The sequence below is a fragment of the Fundulus heteroclitus genome, chromosome 17 (genome assembly GCF_011125445.2).
Source record: "Fundulus heteroclitus isolate FHET01 chromosome 17, MU-UCD_Fhet_4.1, whole genome shotgun sequence".
Taxonomy (NCBI): domain Eukaryota; kingdom Metazoa; phylum Chordata; class Actinopteri; order Cyprinodontiformes; family Fundulidae; genus Fundulus; species Fundulus heteroclitus.
The window spans coordinates 14,578,741-14,601,184 of NC_046377.1; the positions used below are offsets into that span (position 1 = coordinate 14,578,741).

At 38.9% G+C, this 22,444-nt stretch overlaps 1 protein-coding gene across 1 annotated transcript in view; it reads left to right on the plus strand.

Annotated features, from left to right (window-relative positions):
• The window catches only part of LOC105931149 (protein piccolo), a 68,571-nt gene that overhangs the window by 39,090 nt on the left and 7,037 nt on the right, over positions 1-22,444 (plus strand). Inside the window, 17 exon segments of the mRNA XM_036148970.1 lie at positions 360-407; positions 932-1,014; positions 3,458-3,533; positions 5,955-6,080; positions 10,316-10,424; positions 10,726-10,790; positions 11,069-11,253; positions 12,218-12,268; positions 12,400-12,530; positions 15,239-15,265; positions 16,245-16,338; positions 17,474-17,545; positions 17,675-17,862; positions 17,864-17,922; positions 18,473-18,736; positions 19,711-19,899; positions 21,576-21,717. Coding sequence (XP_036004863.1) covers positions 360-407; positions 932-1,014; positions 3,458-3,533; positions 5,955-6,080; positions 10,316-10,424; positions 10,726-10,790; positions 11,069-11,253; positions 12,218-12,268; positions 12,400-12,530; positions 15,239-15,265; positions 16,245-16,338; positions 17,474-17,545; positions 17,675-17,862; positions 17,864-17,922; positions 18,473-18,736; positions 19,711-19,899; positions 21,576-21,717 — 1,909 coding nt within the window.

A 22,444-nucleotide genomic window follows, 5' to 3' on the forward strand; every position in this document is an offset into this window, starting at 1 on the left:
TTGTGATCACGATTTGCATGGGTGTACACAGCACTTTGTTCTGTTTCATTGTAAAGCTCAAATTGTTCTAGTAAAGAAGAAAGGAAATGTCAAAAGTGATAAAAACCAAAAAAATAATCACATGCACTTGACATGTTTTTCTCATTGTTCGTATTCTCCTAAAGCTCATTATTTAATCCTTTACCTCATTTGCTTTTTGGACTTTTACACATAGGCCTTTATTATATGATAAAAAGCCTCCAATGAAAGACAGTTTTGAGGCTCAGAACAATCTTTCTTTAAGAGTTGTTTTTATTCTGTCTGGTTAAAATAGTAATTGCCATGATTTTGCAATGTCAACCAATTTGCCTTGATTCCAGCCCTATGTGATTCCCTGATGGCTTTGAACAGAGACGATGCAACTAATGGTAGAGTATTAGTTTAGTTCTAAAGTCTTCCATGAGCTAACACATTAACCCGCATCACAAATACAGTACACCTCACCATGACATTATGAATAAATGTTGGGAGGAAATAAATAAATGAAACTGTAAAAAGATTCTACTTTATTTGTGGTTTGAAACTATTTTTTTTAATCTGAATCTTTGCAAATGCAATAGACATAAACATACTTGCTTTCAATTGGAGAATATTGATAATGATAGAATACCCAACATTTGCATTCATAGCAGGTTATTTTGCCCTTTAGTATGATATGATATACACACTTATCCTGTTTAATGAATCCACAATCTGCCTTACTTTCCAGCTTAATTTTACACTGAATGTTTCTTTTGCCATTCACAAAACGTTTTTAAATCCCTAACGATTTTTTTCTGTGCTTGATAGCATGAAATCCCATTTAAACAAACTTGAACTTATCTTACAGTTTAAGATGCAACTGTCCTGACTCAGAATGATTTTGAATAAGCACTTATTTTTGCTCCTGAAGCCTATCACCTCAGACGAGAAGAGACAGACTGGTTTGACAAACCGAGAGATGGACGGCCAGAGAACGGACAGGAAAAGAGACAGGTGAAACGATAAAAACAGTGAACATCAACACATACAAGTGCATCTTAAGAAATTGGAATATGACTGAAAAGTAATCCAACTGAAAAGGTAAAATGTATGGTAGAATTGCACACAGTGATATGTCTTCAAGCATTTATTTCTCTTAATGTTGATGATTATGGCATACAGGTAATGAAAGCTTCAGCTTCTCTGAAAATCAGAACAATACATAACACCAAAAGACATCTTTTTAATGCAGTAATGTTAGCCAACCCAAAAATGATGCACATGTATTGTGCAGTATATTCACTCAATACTTGCCTGGGATTCCTTTGGAATGAATTGCAGCATAACTGAAACATTGATAAACAGTGATAAACCTGTAGCACTGCTTTGGTGTTGGGGAACCCCATGTTGCTTTTATCACAGCCTTTGCTTATCTGCACTTGTTGGTTGTTGGTGTCTCTCATTTCCTCTCGACAAGGCAGGTATTGGTACTTTTGTCAGTGCGGGCGGATGGCAAGTCCTGCTTAAAAATTAGATCAGCTTGTCAGCAGAGGGACCATTAGTGGCTCTAAATTTTCCTTGAAGACAGCTGCATGACTTTAGAGCTGGCAAATCCCAGAGGACAAACACCAGCGGATGACGTGGCTCTGCAAATCATCACTGTGTGGAGAAACTCATAATGGATCTTAAGTAACTTAGATTTTATGCCTCTCCACTCTTCCTCTAGACTGTGGAACCTTGATCTTTCAAATGAAATACAAGGTTTACTTTGATCTGAATAGAAGAATTAGGAGCGCTCACCAAAGTCCAGTTCCTTTTCTCCTTAGCCCAAGCAAAACATTTCTGAAGTTGTGGCTAGTTCAGGAGCAGCTTAGCACCAGAAATTCTACAGTTCCTTCTTAAATCTGTGTGTGGTAGCACACATATATTTCCATAACTAATGTTTTGTAAATCTCTTCAAAGCTCTTGAATGCACTTTGCTTACAGTCATTAAAGTTAAGTTTACTCCCAACTAGTGGTGGCGCTAAAGGAATTACAAACAACCTCGCTGTTAAGTGCGTAATAACTACTACGGAAGCCACGCAGTGTCAAAAATGGCACAATGTCAACAAGTATGTCTTCCATGTATTTAATACCAAGGTACTGCTAATAGCTACGGTTATCATGTGAAATGGTTTTTGGTGCCCTGCAGACTCAGAGATCATCTAATGAAGGGAGAGGTAGATGAAGACGAACAAACTAGGATAGAATATTTTCTGGACTACACTACCCTGTTTCTAACATAACGGCAGTGTAGTTCTGTGTTTGCTCATCGCTAGTTGGTGTTGCAAACATACAATATAAGTGACTAGATCGGCGCAACTGTACTGCAGTGTATGATATTAATAAAAAAATAAATGGCTGGATCGGAATTATGGATCAGCATCAATCATACTATATCCAATCCAGCTAATTAGTCAGCAAATGAGCCGATATCAGATCCGGGTATTGGATCGGTGCATCTCTAGTGTAATCAAAAATGCCATCTTCCATTGGGTGCACTGCCATCTATGTGTTTATAAAAAAAAACTCATTCTAAGCTATGAGAACGCTTTCGTTTTTGATGCAATTGTTTGTCAGAATATGTATTTATGAGAGCCATACTTGATTTTTGCTAATAAAAAGCCAGATTCGTTACACACTGCCCCTTCAGTGCTGTGGTTATCCTTATTGCTTTTGCATCTCTCTAATACACATTTCCATCCAATTTGACTTTTCATTTGTGTGCTTGCATACCAAATTATGCGTATAGCCACCGTTTTTAGTTTCCAACTTTTATGGCTTACCATGGATTTTTTATTATTGGTCAGAGAAATAAAACGTGAATGTTTTTGTTAGCTTAAAACATATAAATGCTTCAAATAAATCACTGTCTGTGTAATAAGTCTATGCTACATGGATTCCCTTTTTTCAATCTTAATGAAATCTAGATGTGTATCCCAGTCTGCCAAAAACATGTGATGTGCCATACCAGAAATATATTTGTACCTACTGTATATAGACATTATCACACTCGTTTAGCCTCAGTTTTCTTTTGTATTTAACAAGCAACACCTGACTTCTATTTACCTACATCATTACTGTGTGAGTAGAGAGGTATATTGAGTTTTCCCTTAGCATTTTGGTTTAAATTCTGCTCAGTCGGTAATAGGTCTGTGTTTTGTTTTTTTGTTTTTTCCATGTGATTCATCTCAGGATTATTTAATTAATAAGTAATCTGAAGACATGATAATGTTAGCCTATTTCATTTACATTTTTACTATAATTGATGTGTATTGCTCTAAAATACGTAAATATTAAGCTTATAAAGATGCCATAATAACATAACGCAGTCAGTCATATCCAGTGAAATAGATACCTTACATGAAATATGAGTGCAGATAATTAGTGACTTACTTTCCTTCTTTATGCACAACAGGGAAAAGGCCCATACTATCCGTTCCCTCACCTCAGGGTCAAACTGCAGAGGGATCTCAAAGACCGCAGTGTCACAGGTAAAGTAACACGGATTTAATAAAGCTAAATGCTTTAATGTGCAAAGCTAGGTGGAAGACTTATATTCTGAGAGTAAAGCACGCTAATTACTTATAAGCTGTGCAAAAATACCATATTCAGCCTTTTATTATATTGCTTTTATTAAGTCACTGAATAAGAATGTTTCCTTCATAACAGCATTATGTTAGGGTTATTGAAAAACGATATTAAGTCCATAAAATCCTCTAATTAATATGATGATTTACAGTGCATGACTGATAAGTGTCACGCATTTTATTTACTCAATACTCATAAAAATCCCAGTAAAGGAGCTAGACACATCACACAGCTCCTTCAGGCTCAAAGATGGCAGACATGTACTGGCTGTTTTTTTTATTTGGCTCATCATCACAGCCATCAGTTATAGCCTTGCACAAAAATAGCATGTCCCTCACACTATGCATTATCTTACTGTAATTAACAAACAGCCAATAAAGGAAGATGTATTTATTTTTGTTAACAAATGGCTGGTTGTGAACAGTCATTTTTTCTACTTTAATTAGTATATAATACTGGATGACAAAATTAAATGAGTAAGGTTCTGGGTCTGTATTAAAGCCTCTTTTATGTGGGGAAAATCATGCCATTTGTGTGTTGAACTGTTTCACAAAGGAAGAAATCAGCAATTGAATGTGATTAATCCAATAAAGTGACGCGGATTCGAGACAAATGATAGGGAATTTCTCCCTGTTACTGTGAAATGTAATGTTTAACATTTCATGTAAGTTAAAGGTGAACAGTACATTTTGTTTTGCTCTAAACATTCTCATATGTAATTTTTGTTAGAAACATTTTTTTTAATTTATTTATTCTGTTCACTTTTGCTATTCACCCTAAAAATACAGCCGTCATGTTCCTTTCTTACTGATAACATACTGTACTACAGGTCTTTAGAGCAGGCGCCCAAGAAAAAGAAAAATAGAGCTATATCAAGTTACACTTTAGTGTTCTTGCAACAGACGTTTCATGTTTGCAGAATATTACAATCTATCATGTTATTACAGTAAAAAAAAAAAAAACAATGCATGTTCTTAGAATATCTTTATGTTGTATGGACATGATAATTTATTGTGCAAACGTCAAAAATACATTGTTAGCACAATTCATTCTTTTGAAAAGGCATTTGTCATAGCAGTAAAGATGGCACATTAATTTGGGGTAATTTCTTGGCCAATGTTGTCTTTGCTCAACCCAGTTTGGGTTCAGAAATAGCTGCAAATATCTCACAGTACTCTGTGTGACAACATTACTACAATATAACCTTTACATCTAAGGGGAGTGGTGGGCCTAGTGGTTAGAGCAGTGCAATTGTGCTCTGAGAAGGTTGCAAGTACCCGGTTCTATCCCCACAGGCTGCACTCTGGGTCCCTGAGCAAGACCCTTAATCCCAGATTGCTCCCCGGGCGCCGCACAGTGGCAGCCCAGCATGGGTTAAAATGCAGAAGGGAATTTCTCCATTGTAAGATCAATGATGATGTTCAATTATTATATTGTAAGTATATAAAAAAAAATTATAGTGTAATAAATGTGAAGTCTAAATTGCAGTAAATGTTCAAACGTGTAGAGTGTAATGTACAAAGATGATAGTTTACTATACAAACATGAATAGTATATTTCACCAGAAAATAATATATTCCTCACCAAGGTTTTGGAAGATAATAACAAGGTGTGGAAGCTTCCTTTGGAATAAATTTAATATATCTTGCAATTCTACTCCTTAGTCCAGCACATGATGGAGAATACAGAAGATAGTTCTCACTTGTCCAATATAGCCAGGACTTGCCAGAAATTCATGGAGTTCTTTGTTGCTCTCCACTTCTTGGCACCTCTCTGACCAGTTTCCAATCTCCAATCCTCCAATGGTGTATCACTCTCATTATAACTAAAGAGACTGACTGCTGAACTAGAAACAAAACATGCTTCGGCTAGATATTTGGGTTAAGGATGTGCACACTTATTTAACCAAATTGCTGCACCTTATTCATTCTTTAAACATGATTCCCAACAGATTTGATAGTTTTTTTAAGTTGAAATATAAAGGATATATGTTATACTATAGTGGAAAACTTGAATTTCTCTATCATGGTCTCATGATACAATTCTTTTACATCTAAAAAACCTGCCACTTTTAGAAAGAAATTAACACTGTATAAAAGGCTAAAGGTACATTCTGAGTTGAAAATTACTTTTCAAAGAAATCTATGCAACACACACCATTCAATGTACTGATTATTCTATTGTAAATGTTTTAAATAAAATATTTCAAAAATATCAACCACTTAACCACTTTTCATGAATTATATTGCATTGTATTCTGATTGAAAACATTACATATGAATTATGAACTAACAAGGTCTCTCTTCTTGTTTTATGCTAAACAGGAAATGGTTTGGGTATCCGTGTAGTTGGAGGAAAGGAGGTTCCAGGTGGGAATGGGGACATTGGAGCCTACGTTGCCAAAGTCCTACCTGGTGGAGCCGCAGAACAGACAGGAAAAATTCTTGAAGGTAAGATATTTCACAAAAATGTATTTTCTTTTAGTAAAACCACAGAAGTGGTTCAGCCAAATTCAATCAAATTGAACGCATAATATAAAATATTATTTCGTTTTTTTTTTTTTTTTTTCAAACACTGTGTTTGAAAAAAAAATGCATCCCTATTTACAAGAAACAAATTGTTTGTGCCTATACAGTTACAGCAGCTGGGCATATACCAGCAACCACAGGCTACCAATTGAGTTAATTTAGCCCAATGACTTCCAATTACGGTGTTGTTCAGAGCTACAAATATTACATGACATATTATAGGTCTCCGAATATCAATTACTTGAGAAGTTAGAGTTATAACTGTATCAAAAATGTTTAAAAAGCAAAGACACTATATGTTATATATGTGTAAAATTAGAGAAACCTGGGTAGCCATGTTTATTAGCGTCTCAAAATAACTAGGCACCTTTGGTAAAGATGTGATCTTAAATGGGTTAAAAAACAGAAAAATCAGAAATACACTTATAATGATGATTTTTTTCTCCACCACAGCACATTTTTCAACAAAATTACTAGTGCCGCACTCATTTACTATCTATTCCAGTTCTCATGAAATAAATGTTACTCGAGCATTTTGCACAGAAGTTAGGACAAGAAAATCAACAACCTGTTTAATGGAGCAAATTATCCTGCTGGTGCACATAGAAATAAAGTAAACCCAGCTTTATAGAGCCCCTGTAGTATCTCACATGTATGTGAAAAGCAAAACAAAACATTAAAAGTCTACCTTTACCATTAAAGTGTGAAAGGAATATAGTAAAAGTATTAAGTGCTTACTGCTTATGATTATTTAAGTGCTATTGAATTTATACAGTTCAATAGAAACTTACAGTGAAGTACAACTTGACTGCACACCACTCTCCTGGGACCTTTGCCATCATGTTTACTGTGTATGGTATTAACACTGCTGTAAACAATAATATTGAGCCAACTTAGATTTTTAATACATAAAATTACTTTTTCTGCATTATGTCCTGTGAAACTAACATCCTTTCTTAACATAAGCCTGATACAGATAGACCCGTATCAGTCAACAGTATACCTGACTGACTAATACCAGAATCAGTGCCTTCATGGGTCAACATTTTGTACAATCTTTTAATACACAACCATAGAAAAGACAAAACTGTTACATAGGCATACACATATGATGGTGTAATATGCAGGGAGACTTGCCCCTTAGGAGAAAAATAAGGATGTGCAAGGACGTTTTAGCTGACCAGAAATCTCCCCTCTGGTAGGAATGACAATCTGCTAGGACAAGTCAGGCAAATCCCTGAGTGATGGCTTGTGTCTCAAAGTGTCTGAATCAAATACAGCCATATCCTGACTAACACTGCCAGAAGAAATATGTTAAAAAGGGAATAAATGCATCCTTTATTATCAGTAGAATTATTGTCCAATGGAAAGACCCAATGACAATCCACTCCAGTTCCCTGGGAAATCCCAACACATTGTAATTTAAAAATTTCCAGCATTTAAAGATGCCATGATGCTACGTGCTCTAACAAGGTTCCTTCGGCATTTGGAAGAGAAACAGGCTCACAGCATACAGAGAAGATAAGTCCATCTCTCCAAATACCTACCAACGTAGTTGATAGGTTTCTTTGCTTTCAACCATCAGACAAAGATGCAATCTTCCCAATTTGTCACAAAGTATGTTGGGAAATTCCGACCTTCTCTAAGGTCTTGTACACACATAGCCGAGTCTTTCTAAAAATAATGATCTCCCCCACTGCGTTTTTAAGATAACTTTGTAGGTTTTCATCCACACAAACTCGCACCAATTCACCACTGAGCATTGTTTCAAACATGCCAAACATATAGGGGGTAGTGTATCACAAAGCTAAAACCTGTCAGCCAGTCAGAGTCCTTCAAAACAATGGCGATGTTCAACAATATTGTACCTCCATTTTGTGGGGGAGAGTTGGTGTAAAACAGGTGACCTCCAGGTGCTCTTTCTCCTTTTGCATCTTGTAAAACCAAATTGACAAAAAGCGTCTGAATCAACTGTAATGTTCATAATATTCCATGTATTATTTTACTTTGAAGTCTTGATACCAAGGCGATTACAGGAAATGTTTGGTTTCCAAGGTAACATCAGTTGGTAATAAATGATCGGAGATGCCTTTTGATTTGTAGCCGTGAATTTGCCCAGTTTAACATTGATATGACACATATTGTAAACTGTCAATCAGAACACCAAGGTGAAAATCAGCAACTCTCTGATAGCACTAATATTTTCTCCACTGCATGGCCAAGTCTTTAACATCGCTCCCACATGTGACATCAGTGCTGCTTTATTTGTCGCAGACCCTAAATATATGTTTTGTCATGTACACACGCAGGCTTACAAACCTGCACTTTGCCCGGAGTTTTCAGAATTAATCGTTTTTAAGAAAAAAGTAAAACAGATATTTCATGTGGATGAAAGGCCAAAACGCATAAAAAGCCTTGTAGCTGGGTGGTCTTGCCGCCAGAGTTTGTGCGGAGTTCCTCCATTAATAATACAACATATACAAGACTGAATCTCCTATTTTAAAGAGTACCTGTTAGAAACCATTGTAAATTGCTGCCCAAAGCCTATTAGACATTTGGATCCTGTTTATTTAAATTGACATATATAAAAGCAAGACACACATTTTAAAGAGTACTCTTAAGGCTAGGGTCAGTGATTTTTCCAAAAGGTGCCCCAAGTTCCTTTTTGAATATCTGCGCATGCGCAAGACCGTCTTAACTTGCTCTTCCACTCTTCAAGGGTGTCATGTGAAAAAAATCTCCCAAATCCACCCTGGTCTTTATTCTTTCCACTGAGGCCTTCCTCTTCCTCTCAGAAGTTGGCTTCTTGTGACTCTTAGCCATGTTCAAATTCTATGGTGAGAGCAGCAGAGCTACAATAATGGCTAACTGCTAGGCTAACTGCTAACCTAGCCACTAAGCTAACCGGATACATAAAACACTAGAAGTGCGCATGCGCAGCCAGCAAGCAGAAACTCAGAAGGAACGAGCACACACACTGCCATTATGTGAGCATGTCAGAATGATTGGCATTATCTGTTGGACAACCAATAGATAATGTGATACATCAGGAACTTGAGGGACAGAGTGGGGTAAGTATATAATGTCTATGGGTGAGAGCAAGAACAAAACTGTGACAAATACATGCCCTTTAGACCGAATGGCTATAGCTTTAAAGTTCCAGTTTGAATTTCTCACGTCCGGTAAAAAAAACATTTATTTAGTTGCTATTGTCCATTCTCACCTCTTCTTTTGAGCAACTAGGAGGAGGAGAACACAGCATCTAATTTCCCCAGGGAGGAGTAAAACCTACAACATCCAAATAAACGGGAGCTGCTTGAAAAGTATAGTCTTGTGCCATTCCAGGCAGTTGTCATATTTCTGTTGTTTGGCAATAATATGTTAATGTGAATACATTTTTCAAATTCCCAAAAAAAAGAAAAAAAAACTGTTAAGGGATGAACCATTATATGTGATATATGAAACATATTCCTCTCTGTTCATTCCTATGGTGGGCACTAAATAAAAAATTCACAAAAGCACAAGATCACAACTGGCACAAAGTACAATGGCTGCAAAGCAGTTGGTTCTGCCTCACTGTTGTTTGGTGAATGGAGAAATATAGGAATTCACTGAAGCTTAGTGTCACAGTAAATAAATGTGTAAGAATCTGGCTGTCTGATCAGTGGTTGCTAAAATTTGACATCGTTAAGAATTGACAGTGTAGCTTCCTTGTCACTCACACTCATTTAGCTCGTGAGTATCGTCGCAAACCCAAGACCCTCTTGATGAGCTGCTTCAATCCATGTAAGTCATGTCCATGTATGTGTGCAGGGTGGAAGATTGCTGTGCGTTTTTGTGTTGATTGGATTCATTTCATTCAGTTTTCCATTGCAAAAACTAATGTGTATAAAAAACTGTCTGTAATTGAACTAATATTTACACACACACACACACACACACACACATATATATATAAACTTCACCTTCAGAGACCTTAAAGGAAAAAATATGCAGATCTAATGATGCATCTGGATTTTATTAGTCAACAAGACCCATTCGAGGTTTGGTTTCTTTTGTTGTGGTTTGAAGTGACATTCTTTGATCTTCACCTTGTTAAAGTAAAAACAGGAAATGCAGCATTTTCGATGGTGTCTCCCTGTTCTAATCCTCCATAGGAATGCAAGTCTTGGAGTGGAACGGTGTTCTTCTGACGGGAAAAACGTATGAGGAAGTTCAGGGATTGGTTGGACTGCTGTGTAATGAGGCAGAAGTGTGTGTCAGACTGTAAGTAGAACCTCTTCCACTCTCGTCAGTGATTGTGTTTATTTCTTTTACATATACTCTTTTAATTTTCTCTCAGAGTTTCAGAATTGTCTCTCCCTTTGTCCCAGTCCATTCTGGTGCCTTTAACTTTCTAAATAATTTAGCAGTTCTGTTTAAGACAATGATGAGGGGTTACCATTAGAGGTTATTCTGAGTTCTAGTTTAGCTAACTTAATTATACCTCTTATGTTATATATTTGTTGTAGTTTCAACTATGATCATATACATGTTTCAAAGCTAAATGAAATATAATTTCTTTCAGTGATCTTAACATGCTGGCTGAGTCTGAAGATTCTCAGCACCTTGATGTGCCGGAGCACAGCAAAGGTGATGCATGGTGCTTTCTTAATTTCGATCCTAATATGCTCATTCGAGCTAATGTTTCTCACTACAGTCTCCCTGACAGTTATGTCAAATGTTTAACCCATTTTCAATGTAATATTATTTGTGGCCTCTTCTGGTGTTAGTCAGTCAGAATTTAAAACTTACTATCTTACATCAGGTTGTTGTGTTATTGTGTTTTATGCTTTTGATTGTTTTTTTTTTTTTGTTGCTGTTTTGTCTTTTTTAACTGACTGTTGAGACTATCTGTGGAAATCTTGTAGGGGAAAAACCTCCCAGGTCTCCAGGCGTTGATCCCAAACAGCTGGCGGCCGAGCTGCAGAAAGTCTCCCAGCAGCAGGGACCCCTGTCCGCATCAACCTCGAGCCTGGCCGCACCAACCTCTGCGACATCCAGCCCCGGTCAGCCCGGATCGCCCTCCGTCAGCAAGAAGCGCCACTCCAGCAAGGTGCGGTGGATATTAATGATCAAATAAGCAAGCACGCCACTCATCCAATTTAGAGAAAGATGCATCTTTGTCTTTGACAGTTTTAATTCAAAGGCATGAAGCGTTTCAATGTCTCTGTCCCCCAACGCAGTCAGTAAAACAGAGCGAAAGGAAAAAGACACACTAAACCTTTATACATTCTGGGTTAACATAGTAAGTGGAAGTAATCTTCAGAGGAATGCACCTACTGGTACGATCCAGTTCCTATCTAACACAACTCCTCTCTGCGTCCTTGGATAAAGAGACACAATGGTGAATCTGTAAGCATGAGAGCTTCTTCCACACGGGAAAGTTATGCGGCTGCATCCAGACAAGATATGATCAGAATTGCATACGTGAAAACAATTTTCCACAACAAAGACAAGTCCGTTGAAAGGGATTGTGGACGTATCCCTGCCACATCGTCTACCTTCACAGAACAGCTGATTATAACAGAAATTAAATGCTGGATTCTGCTTATTTATTAGGTGAGATCTGCAGGTTGTTTGTTGCACAAAACTGTGATCATATCAGTGCAAAAGAGCCTAATAACGATTACATGCCACAGTTTTCAAAGCATTTTTGTGAAAAGGTTGAACTTCAGAACTAGATGCAACTTTGTTTTGGTCTGTCGCATAAAATCCTCCTAAAATGCATCAAACTTGTGCCTCTGACATGACAAAATGTGACAAACGTTCAAGGGGAAGAAATACTTTACTAAGATGCTGTGCAGTTTGTGCATATCTCCTAAAAGGCAGGAAAGTAAGCAGACGTGAACTTGAAATCAGACTCTAATAGCAAACAATCTGCCAGTTGTGCCTCAAGCAATGCAACAAATGCAGCGCAGTGCTGTACATTTTGTACCACAGGTCCACCCACCAGGAAACTCACAACCCACACACTTTTATCCAGCACAGTCTTAGCATCTTGTTCTTATCCTTTATAGGCAACAGAAGGCTCCAAGATCCACTCTCACCCCATCTCTGGAGAGATACAGGTCTGTGAAATAAATGTCTTCTGTTTACACAGTTTTTGTTTGAAAGATTTTAAATCCAAGACAACATGAAGGTTATTCAGGTTATTCGTGGGATGTTCTCTGTCTTTTCAACTTCATTTTTCTTTTTCCAGCTTCAAATCCACTATGACAAGCAGCTTGGCAACTTGATAGTTCACGTCCTGCAAGCCAGAAACCTCGCGCCGAGGGACAACAATGGCTACTCGGATCCATTTGTAAAAGTGTATCTGCTACCAGGGAGAGGGTGAGTCAGCGAAGTGGAAGCTTCAGATCACACCATAGCTGGTTCAGAAAGGGAGCCAAGTCAGTTAGGATCGCCGGTTATCATCTGATAACATTTCTTGGTACAAACATGTTAAAAGAACAAAAAAGGTGTCAAATGTGTTGATTTTTTTTAAAAAATCACACATTTTATTCAGATTAAGAGCGTGACTGAAACAATTCTTTCTTTTTTTTTTTTTTTTTTTTGCTGTCTGATACTTCCCCATCAGTGCTGCACAGACAGCCACTCTGTTCAAAACAAAATCGAGTTTTCATTCATTTTAAAATCGATTTAAAATTGATTTTGGCTTACCATTGCATCTTTCCATGTGCAGCACATGCTCCTTCCACATCACTATGACACACAGAGCCCATCAGATTGTATGGTAAAGTAGGTTTCATTTTAACTCTTTTTTCACAGAGACTATCAGCTTCTAATCACTGCTAAACAATGTATGTAAATAATGTGAGGCTAAAAGTGTTTACACGTGTTCAAACTGTTGATGGGTGCCATGCTGCAGGTATATTTGCAGACAAAATCAATATCTCTCATACTCGCCTGCAATATGATCCATGCTTCCTGAATTAGTCCATGGCTTTCCTCTAACTCTGATAGCAAGGTAATGCAATTTCACTCTTTTAGCTCCTCTTCTTCCTGAGAGGAGACCTCTAGAATATTTTTTTTTAATTTTTTTTTACCATTGCTCATTTATGATAATGTACGGCTCTGGGCAAATTGGCCAATGCTATCTAAGACCTTCCGCTTCAAATATGTGTAGATGCAGAGAGTACTTTGTAATAGTACAGGGAGCCAGGGTAAAGACTTTGAAATTAGCAGGGCTGGGCACAACTGCATTTAAACTAAGATAGGTTTTGAAGACATAAACCCTTGTGCACACTCCCATGTATATGCTTTTGAGCTATACATGAATTTCCACAGCTATTGGCACCACCTGAAATCCCCACACAGACTTTGTAGTTCCATCACAGATCTCCTGACAACCAAAGCGAGGTTGTTTGAGAACAATCACTTAAGGCACAGCAACCAGAAAATAAACAAAAAGAAAATCAATTTTGATTTGGCAAAAGTTGGCAATGGATTTCTTTTCATTAGGCCGCCGATCTTCAGCTATCCAGAATAAGTGGATCGCCTCTCATAAGTGAAAACTAAACTACTTTAAGGTCATGTTCACAGATTTATTTTGGAGTAAAACAATTTCCACCAAAACCGCTGTGATCAATCATCATGGATCAGCTGCATGTGGAGGTTTGCAGGTTAATGGTAGATCTTAGGTCTTTTAGTTAACCCATAACAATGTTCTGTGGAGAGCTTGAAGGCTGGAAGATGTTATTTAGGAGAAGTCCTCAAACAAATTTTGCAAGACCAACTGCAGTCCAGCTGTGTGCAAAGGCTGTTGCTTTTCCTCTTACTGGTTGTATTAAAGTACCATTCTACAAAAAAGTAAATACATACTGATTTTGGCGTTATGCTGACTTAAATTAAGATTGTTTGATGGATTATAGCACGTACGATAGATATACATTACACATAGGTTGGTAGGTATGATCCCAAAAAGTGACATAAAGGCCATAATTGGTAGAAATTGTAATTAGACAAATTTCCAACCCCCAGGTGTATTGGATGTTTCACAAAAGCTGGTATGCTATGAAAGGGACTTTAAAACTGAGTTGCAACATGTGTTTGTCTGGGAACCATTGTGGTCCATCATCACAGAAAGTCCGGATCAAGCCAACGATAACCACAACAAGATGCCATCAACACCTTGGCTACTTGATGGCAGTAGAGCACATCTGTACAATCCTTGGCCTGTGCAGAACATCCATCAACTGCCATCTTGACTGAATTTAGACCATATTTTAAGTTTTAAGTTAGCTAAAGAGGGTTAGAGTGACAGTTTGAATTTTTTTGGAGGTAAGGTTCTTCTTACCTTCAGGAATAAATCCCAGAGCTATAGTGGAAAGGTGTCAAGTTGCCGTGAATTTGTGCACAAGTGACAAAACCCTCAGAGCGATGCAAAGCTAACGGCCAGTCATAAGGTTTTCTCAGTTTTAGCCGAGTTTAGCAATTTAAAGCAATTCAAACAAAACATTTTTATAGCTGTGAACAATGTCCAGCTGGCTGGATAAACCCAACTCTCCAGCTAGTTTCATGTTCAGAACATAAGACAAGTTCTTGACTGTGGTCATAATGTTTTGGCGGATTGCTCTATTGAACTCAACAAAGCAATTTCCTAAAAGGTTGAAGTTTGACCACATTGCTTTCAATGAGAACTGCAATCTGTAGCTCACTGTGGATGCATTACACATTATGAGTGTAACATTCTAATAACCAGTTATGAACAAAGAATTTGCACATTTGCACTTTAATGAGAGATTCAGTACCAAGCGTTCAGCGAAAAATAAATGAACCGAAGCTCTCCCTTTCACTAATGGGTGAATAATTTCCAGTATTGCCAGCAACAGGTGCCTTAACCCACAACAGATCCTTGCTTTAGAGTCTTTTTTTTTTACTTTCAAAACACAATAAATCAAGAAGTAAACCCAAATCTGTTCTAAAGGCCCCTTCCCTGAAGCCTTCACAGTCCACAGAGACGCTCCAACCTCCACCCTCCCTCTGACTATTGTTTCTGTATGTTGTTTTCTATATTTAATGCATGCTGGACCCCTCAGTCAGGTCATGGTTGTCCAGAATGCCAGGTATGTGACTTGCCCACTCTAGTTGTGTTTTAGTTTTTAAAAAAAACAACTGGTCAGTTTGGCAGCTGACTTAGTAGGATTGTGGTTGATTAGTTCAGTGTCTTGGTAACTCCTTTCATTCTGCTGTATTTCTTCATTTTATGTTTCCTTCTCTTTAACTTCACTAATATCTTGAAGTTTTGGTGACTAAAAAAAATAACTTGCCATCCTTAACCTTGCCTCTTACCAAATAGCTCCGAGTGCTTTTGTCCTCTCCTGACAGATGGCTTGTTGTCGTTGTTGACCATCAAAATTTGAAACCCAAACATTGAGCTCCAACCCCTTTAGTTTGTCCTTGTATGGCATTTAAAAACCCCTCTATAAATCCCAACATTAGTCTCTAGTGTCACATGACACCCTCAATACACCTGTGACTTTGCATAGAGTGGATTGTTCTTGTCGTTTCCGAACTAACTAAAATCTCATACCCAACGATCCTAAATCAAACCCTCTACTCTGCAAAAAACATCCATGTGAAGAAGTCATTTATTCAGCTTCTGTTTTCTTCCTTAAGAGGTTCAATAACTATTCTGTATCAAAGTAAGTCATCTTTTTGACCTATTTCAAGACTTCTGGGCTTTTTTGCAAATATTAAGTGGACTTCTCTTAAGCTCATTTCCTCATGGCCCACCTAAATTTTGCTGACACTTAAACACAGTAGGACGTCAAAAGTTTGAGAGGCTAAATGACTTGATGGACCGCAAAATGGACTTTTTTGCAGCAAACCCTGACATCAGTCCTCTCCTTCCATGCACGTAGGTCTTTGCATTATTAACCATCCAAAACAGTGTTCATCACTCTCATCACCTTCCTTTTAAAGCATCACATTGTGCCCTCCTTTAACCCAACTACTTGCCCTTGTCGCAGTTTGGTGGTGCGCTTACTTGTATGATAGCCCTGAGTGATAACAAATTGCATATTTTGTGACGTTTACCCACAGCGCTGAAAACAAGAGGAAATCCAAACACGCAGGAAGGAGCCTCAATCCCGAGTGGAACCAGACGGTCATCTACAAAAACATCCACCTGGAGCAGGTACTTGCTAGCTGGGATATTGCCGGTCTTTTGCAAGTCATTCCAGGCTTGTGCCAAGGGGACAGCAATATTTCATAGTACACTACTTTTGGGTCACTGCATTACTTTGATCTACCAATTTTTACACCAATTTCCCACTGAATTGGTGGGTTTTGTACATGTTTTGGCTACTATGGATTTAACAGTACCATAACAAACTTCAGGGTCAAATTACAACTATAGTGCTATGGCAAGAACTTCATACCCCTTAGACTTTTTCTATTTTTTTTACTTCTATCTACAAGCTAATGTGAATTATTAGGATGTCTGTGGTATGCCAATAGAAAGTGGTGCATATCTGGTGGAAGGAAAATAACACTTGCTTTTAACTTTTCTTTTGGAAATAAAAACCTGAAAAGTGTTGTGTCCATATATATTCAGCACCCCTACTTTGTCAAGCTACATTTGGCCGCAATGACAGCTGCAAGAACTTTTTATACCAGTTTTTGTCATCTAGATCCTTAAAATCTGTCAATGCAAAATAACCCCCAAGTCGGACTGGCTGTAGATCATTTGCAAACATCAATTTTTAAATTCTGCCCCAGTTTCCCAGTTGGATTCAAATCTGGACTTTTATGGAGTCGTTTTAACAAGAATGTGCTTTGATCCGTACAATTGTTCTGCAGCTCCGGCTGTAAATTTCCTCCCAGATAGTGAATCTCTGTCTCAGTCTCCAAGTCTTTAACTTCCATCTATCCATTTTCTAGATCCAATTATCCATGCAAGGTTTGTTTGGGAGATGGTGTCCATCTCCAGCATTCATTAGGCAAGAAGTGGAGTACACCCTGGCTAGGTCGCCATTCAACCATAGGGCAACACAGAGACAAACGGGACTAACAGCCCTGCTTGCACACACCCACACCTAACCAAATAACCTAACAGTCATGTTTTTGGACTGTGGAAGGAAGCCAGAGTTTCTTTCAGCATCCTAAACATTTAAAAAAAGGGTAATTAGCATAAGGTCAAGGAAAAATACCAGAACTCACTTCTCAAAGATATCTCTTTATTCATATTACATTTTCTGATCTGAGTTCCTCTTCCAGCATTGCTGGCTATGAAATGATGCATCTTACATTTTGAACTGTATGTGTTCCAGCTGAGAAAGAAGACTCTGGAAGTGAGCGTTTGGGACTATGACAAAGGCTCATCTAATGATTTCTTAGGAGAGGTAGATGTTGCCTTCGATATTTTATTCATTTAGTTGTTTATATTTTTATTTTGTTTTTATTTTTTTTGGTAAAATGTCAACAACTCACACCTCTGTCAACATTTGCTAACATGGTTTGGCTGTTCCCAGGTTCTTATTGATCTGTCCAACACAGCCCAGCTGGACAACATTCCTCGATGGCTCCCACTTAAGGAGCAAAGCGAAGGCGACCACCACAGACGTTCCCACTCAGGCCAGGGCCGCCACGGTTCCTCCAAACCCTCCTCACAGCACTCGTCCCCTAAAATCACTGCCTCTGCACACGATATTCAGGAGTCCCCCTAAATCATCTGTCACCAAGAGTCGAAGCCATGGGATCTTTCCAGATCCAGCCAAGGGTAGGATATGATGACTTTCCTAACCTGCCTGACTTAATCCCTGTCATTTCCAAACAACTCTCCGTACCCTGCTGCTTCCCTGCTATTCCTGAAGCCCTCCTTCTCTGTACTGGGTAATCCTTTTCCTTGTGATTCCCTTTCCTCTCTTCTCTCTCTTTTTGCTGTTTCCCTCCCTCGGTGTCTTTTTTTTATCTGTTTGTATTACCAGTATCCTTCGCTGTCCATTATGCACTCACTTGTAGCTTCAGCTTCATGCTTTGTTGCTTTTTCATGGTGTGTTTTTTTGGTTGCCATGATGTCACCCAGCTCAGAGGCCTAGCCTTAGCTTCCCTCTATCTTTCCTCTGCCACAGAGAGCAACATGGCTGTGGAAGGCTTTGAATGCCTCCCTACTTTTTTGCAAATAACTTCCAAGTAACATTAAATTTAATGAGAATGCTCAAGAAGTGCATTGGCTCCCCACAGGTGCTATAGTGCAGGTCACAGATTCTTCAGCTCGGTCAAGTAAAGAATAGCTTTTTTTGGTAATTTGGTGAATCTGATTGTTTTAGACACACAGGTGGCCCCTATCGAGAAATGCCACAGTAGTCCTGGCACATCGAAGCCTTCCTCGTCCGAGGGCCAGAGCCAAAGCCCAAGCCACGGACACAGCCAGCACTCTCGCTCACATGGCGCTTCACGCTCCAGCAAAAGCGCTGCAAGGCAGCACCATCAGGACAGCAGCACTGGAGGCAGCGGATCTGCTGCCATAGCACGGGGCGAAGCCCAACAGCAGTCACAGCAGCAGCAGCCGCCGCCACAACGCCTCCCACCAAGTAAACCAAGACGCAAATAGAGCCCACGCAGCATGGCCTCCTCACACTCATCTCTTTTTTTTCCCTTTCTGATTTATTTTTTTCTCCGTTTCTTTACTTTCTCTTTTTTTTTAATCTTACTTTTAGCCCCCCCAACTTTTAGACATTCTGGGCCTCCTGTTATTTCCAGTGTGTCATCGTATCTCCTGTATGCATTCACATGTGTTTAGAATGAGCACCTACACACTGGAACGGTTTCCCTAAAAGGTGCGACCTCCTTTCACTGAGCCCAAAGATTAAGATTAAGGGCTAAATACCAAAACTAAACCAACTTTCAAACTTTAACGATATTTGTTACTTAATTTAGATTTTTTACTTAAAATGAATTAGCGTGGTGTAGGATTAGTACAAGTTCATAAGTAATAAAGCTTGATAACCCTAACCCTAATGCAACCCTAACCCTAGCGCAACTTTCTCCAATAATATATATTTTGTTTTTCAGAAAATATCCCCACTAGGTTTAAGAAGAATTGTGCTGTATCAGTAAAATGTATTTTAAATCATGAGTTTCTAATGTTAATCCAGCTTTTGTAGCAAACAAACAAGATCCCACGTGTGTATTTTGGCATTTTAATTTCTTTATTTTAGTATTTTTAAATTATTTTCTTTAAAAATTCAACAACGACCAGCTTCTCTGAAACGCCTTCACTGAGTTGGCTGCGCATGCTTGTACACCACCCCTCCACCCCCCCTTTATGGACCCACAATGCACCCCAGCTGATGCTGCGCACCCCTCTCATCGGAGACACGCGGGGAAGGGTGAATGTGCACTGCGCACTGTGGCTGCATGTGACTCTCAGTCCGGCTGATTGCCGCGGTGAAGATGAACTGCGCTCTGAATCTCCATCTTGCTCCTTCCTTCTCACATCTCGAACTGCGATGCCGTGACCTTTTCTCTCCTGCTGTTGACCCCTGCCAAACGCAAACACATCCAGGACAGAGGAGCCGCCTCTCTCTAAGGCACCAGAGACACAGCGTAGTGGGTGTTCTCACCATTCAGAGAGCCCAGTCTGACTGGCTGCCTGCCCTGCCATCGACCATGTCGGCCAAACGGAGCAGAGCAGACGGCCGGCTCCTGAGCCTCAGGAAAGCCGTGTCAGAGGAGAGGCCGCAGAGCATCGGAGGTGAGAGTTTGCCCCGAGAGTTTCCCCTCCTCTGTCGTGTGACTGAAGCGATGATGGAGCGAGGAGAGAGAGAAAGAGAGAGTGAGAGAACTAGTGGATGCAGTATTACTAACGCACACCTGCAGAAAGAAAGAGGGGAGTCTAACGAGCGGAGAGTGAGACAGGGAGGCAGAAATGAAGGTTGCACTCACCCACATCACCAGATTCATGCAAGTGAGGCACACCTCCACCACGGCCACCGACACAGTTCAGTCCTGAATCAATTAAGTTACAAAATACTTCATCCATGTCAAAGGGAAACGAAACAAAATATAAAAAGGTCTTAAATTGTGATATGCCAAAATGAAAGTAAACTCCTTTTAGGAGACGTCTGCAATCAGACGGTGAAAATGCGTCAAGTGGCCTGAAAGAAAGCTGTGCTGGCATGGATCCGTTTCTGCACCACATCCACACATCTGGCATCATTCATCCTCACACTGCCTAGTCAGCTCAGACATTTCAAATAAAATACTATAGCATTTAAACAGTTTTTTTTCTCAAAAGGGACACTTTTATAAATGGTTTAAAAACCATGCTACATCTAAAAGTAAAAAAAAAAAAAAATTGCAATGCTGAATAAAAGTTTTTGTCCCCACACCGTTTTCTTTCGTTTTGCATTTTTTTAGACCTGCGTAAACACAAAATGCGCTTTTCAAGTGATGTTTTTGCTTATAATGGGGAAAAACGCCATCTGAATACAGTTGACCCTGTGACAAAAAGTTATTGGCCTCCTCTACATTTGTGGATAATGGCCATCACCGTTGGTTCTTTGGAGTCAGAAAGCGTTAGAAATGGCTTTGTAATCTTCTACAGACTCATGACTTTTTACAGACTCAAGGACTTTATTTCTCATCTAGTTTTAATTTTCTTTCTATTTCAAGTCATTTTTGGATTCCATAGGTCAAGTGGTAATCAGGTGTGGTGGAGGCTCATTAACTTTAACCCAAGAAATTTAATTATTCAGAACTGACTCATGCTTTTACAAGGCGGATTGGGCCATGCTGGTTTGGGTTGCTTTTTCCCCTCTAATAAAGAATTATTACTTAAAAACTGTTGTTGTTGTTTTTTTTTTCAATTTAATTTTTTTTTTCAATTTAATCTGGATATATTTGTATGATATGAGAGTTTGTTTGATAATCTGGAACAATATTTGTGGAAAACGACGTGAAAACGATGTAAAGGGGGCAAATTCTTTTTCACAGCACGGTACTCCAGTATTATCGCCCATGGTTAGGACGTTCACACATTCAATATTTCATGCAGATGATTAACAATGAAAGTAGCACCTCCATGCCTCTTGCGTAGTCTGCATCATCATATATGTGGTATTTGTTTCTGTTTAAGCTATCACTGTCTTGTCTTTGCTGAGAGAGTCTTTAAGTAAACGTGTGTCCACATGCTTTTTGCTGCTCTTCAACGTTTGTGCGCAGTTCACTGCTGTCTGGTCTTGTAATCCTTAAATAAGCTTTCCTTTTTGCTCGCAGCGTAACAGGTTGTGTTTCATTTTGACCGACTTACAGCGGTGCAGATATCCACCAATGCTTCTTAGCTGCAGTTTGTATTTTGGACAGAGCAAAGCTGCAGCGTTGGTCTTCTTTCCTCTCTGTGGTGATGGCTGTGCTCATGTCTGTGCGCAGCTCGGTCGAGCTACAGATCCAGCGACGCCCCAGTTACTGCGGCCTCGTTAGACAGCGGCCTGAGCGGTAGCGCTTACAGCCTTTTGGACGAAGAAGGAGAGACAAATGAAGTGGACAGCGCTATCTTCCAAGTTCCTCGCTTGTAAGTAGGCTTAGTCTGTTCATGCATGTTCTAAAAGCCTTTAACCACTTTTTGCTTCCACTAGGCAAGGGTTTTTTTACCTGTATCAAAGCATGCTGAGGTGTTAAAACCACCAATATTTTTCAGTCACACTGTTTCTACAGTTTAAAATCATTTTAATGAGGTGCACACAATACCATACCAACTTTATTTATAAACTGCTTTAAAACAACCAAAACTGAAATAAAATACTGCAGATAACTGCAAACTATAAACATACATTTGAAGTGAAAAAAAGAAAGCATTAATATAACATAAGAACAATAATAGATTAAAGCTGCATCATGTAAGTTTTCATTCAAGTATTAGGTTGATTTGAGATATATTAAATGATTTTTCAGGTAAATATACAGCACTTGGTGCGTATTAGTGCTCTGTACGGGCTACCCTTCTCAAAAAGTCGACTATGTAACTTGAGAGGGTCGGATCCGTTGCTGAATGGATCACATGACATATTCTAGGTGCCGTAACATCAAAACAAAACATATATGACACTTAACTCATCAGATATATTTTGGTTTTCTGATGTAGGATTTAATTTAGGGGAGTGAATTTGGCCTTGTCTTTACAATTAACTTGATCAGACTTCTTGAAGTGCTGAACCAAACTGGTCTGCTATCAGATTCCAAAACACGGAGGGAGACTTTTTATTTTCTGACAGTGTCTGAGAATGTTGCCAATGGCCTTC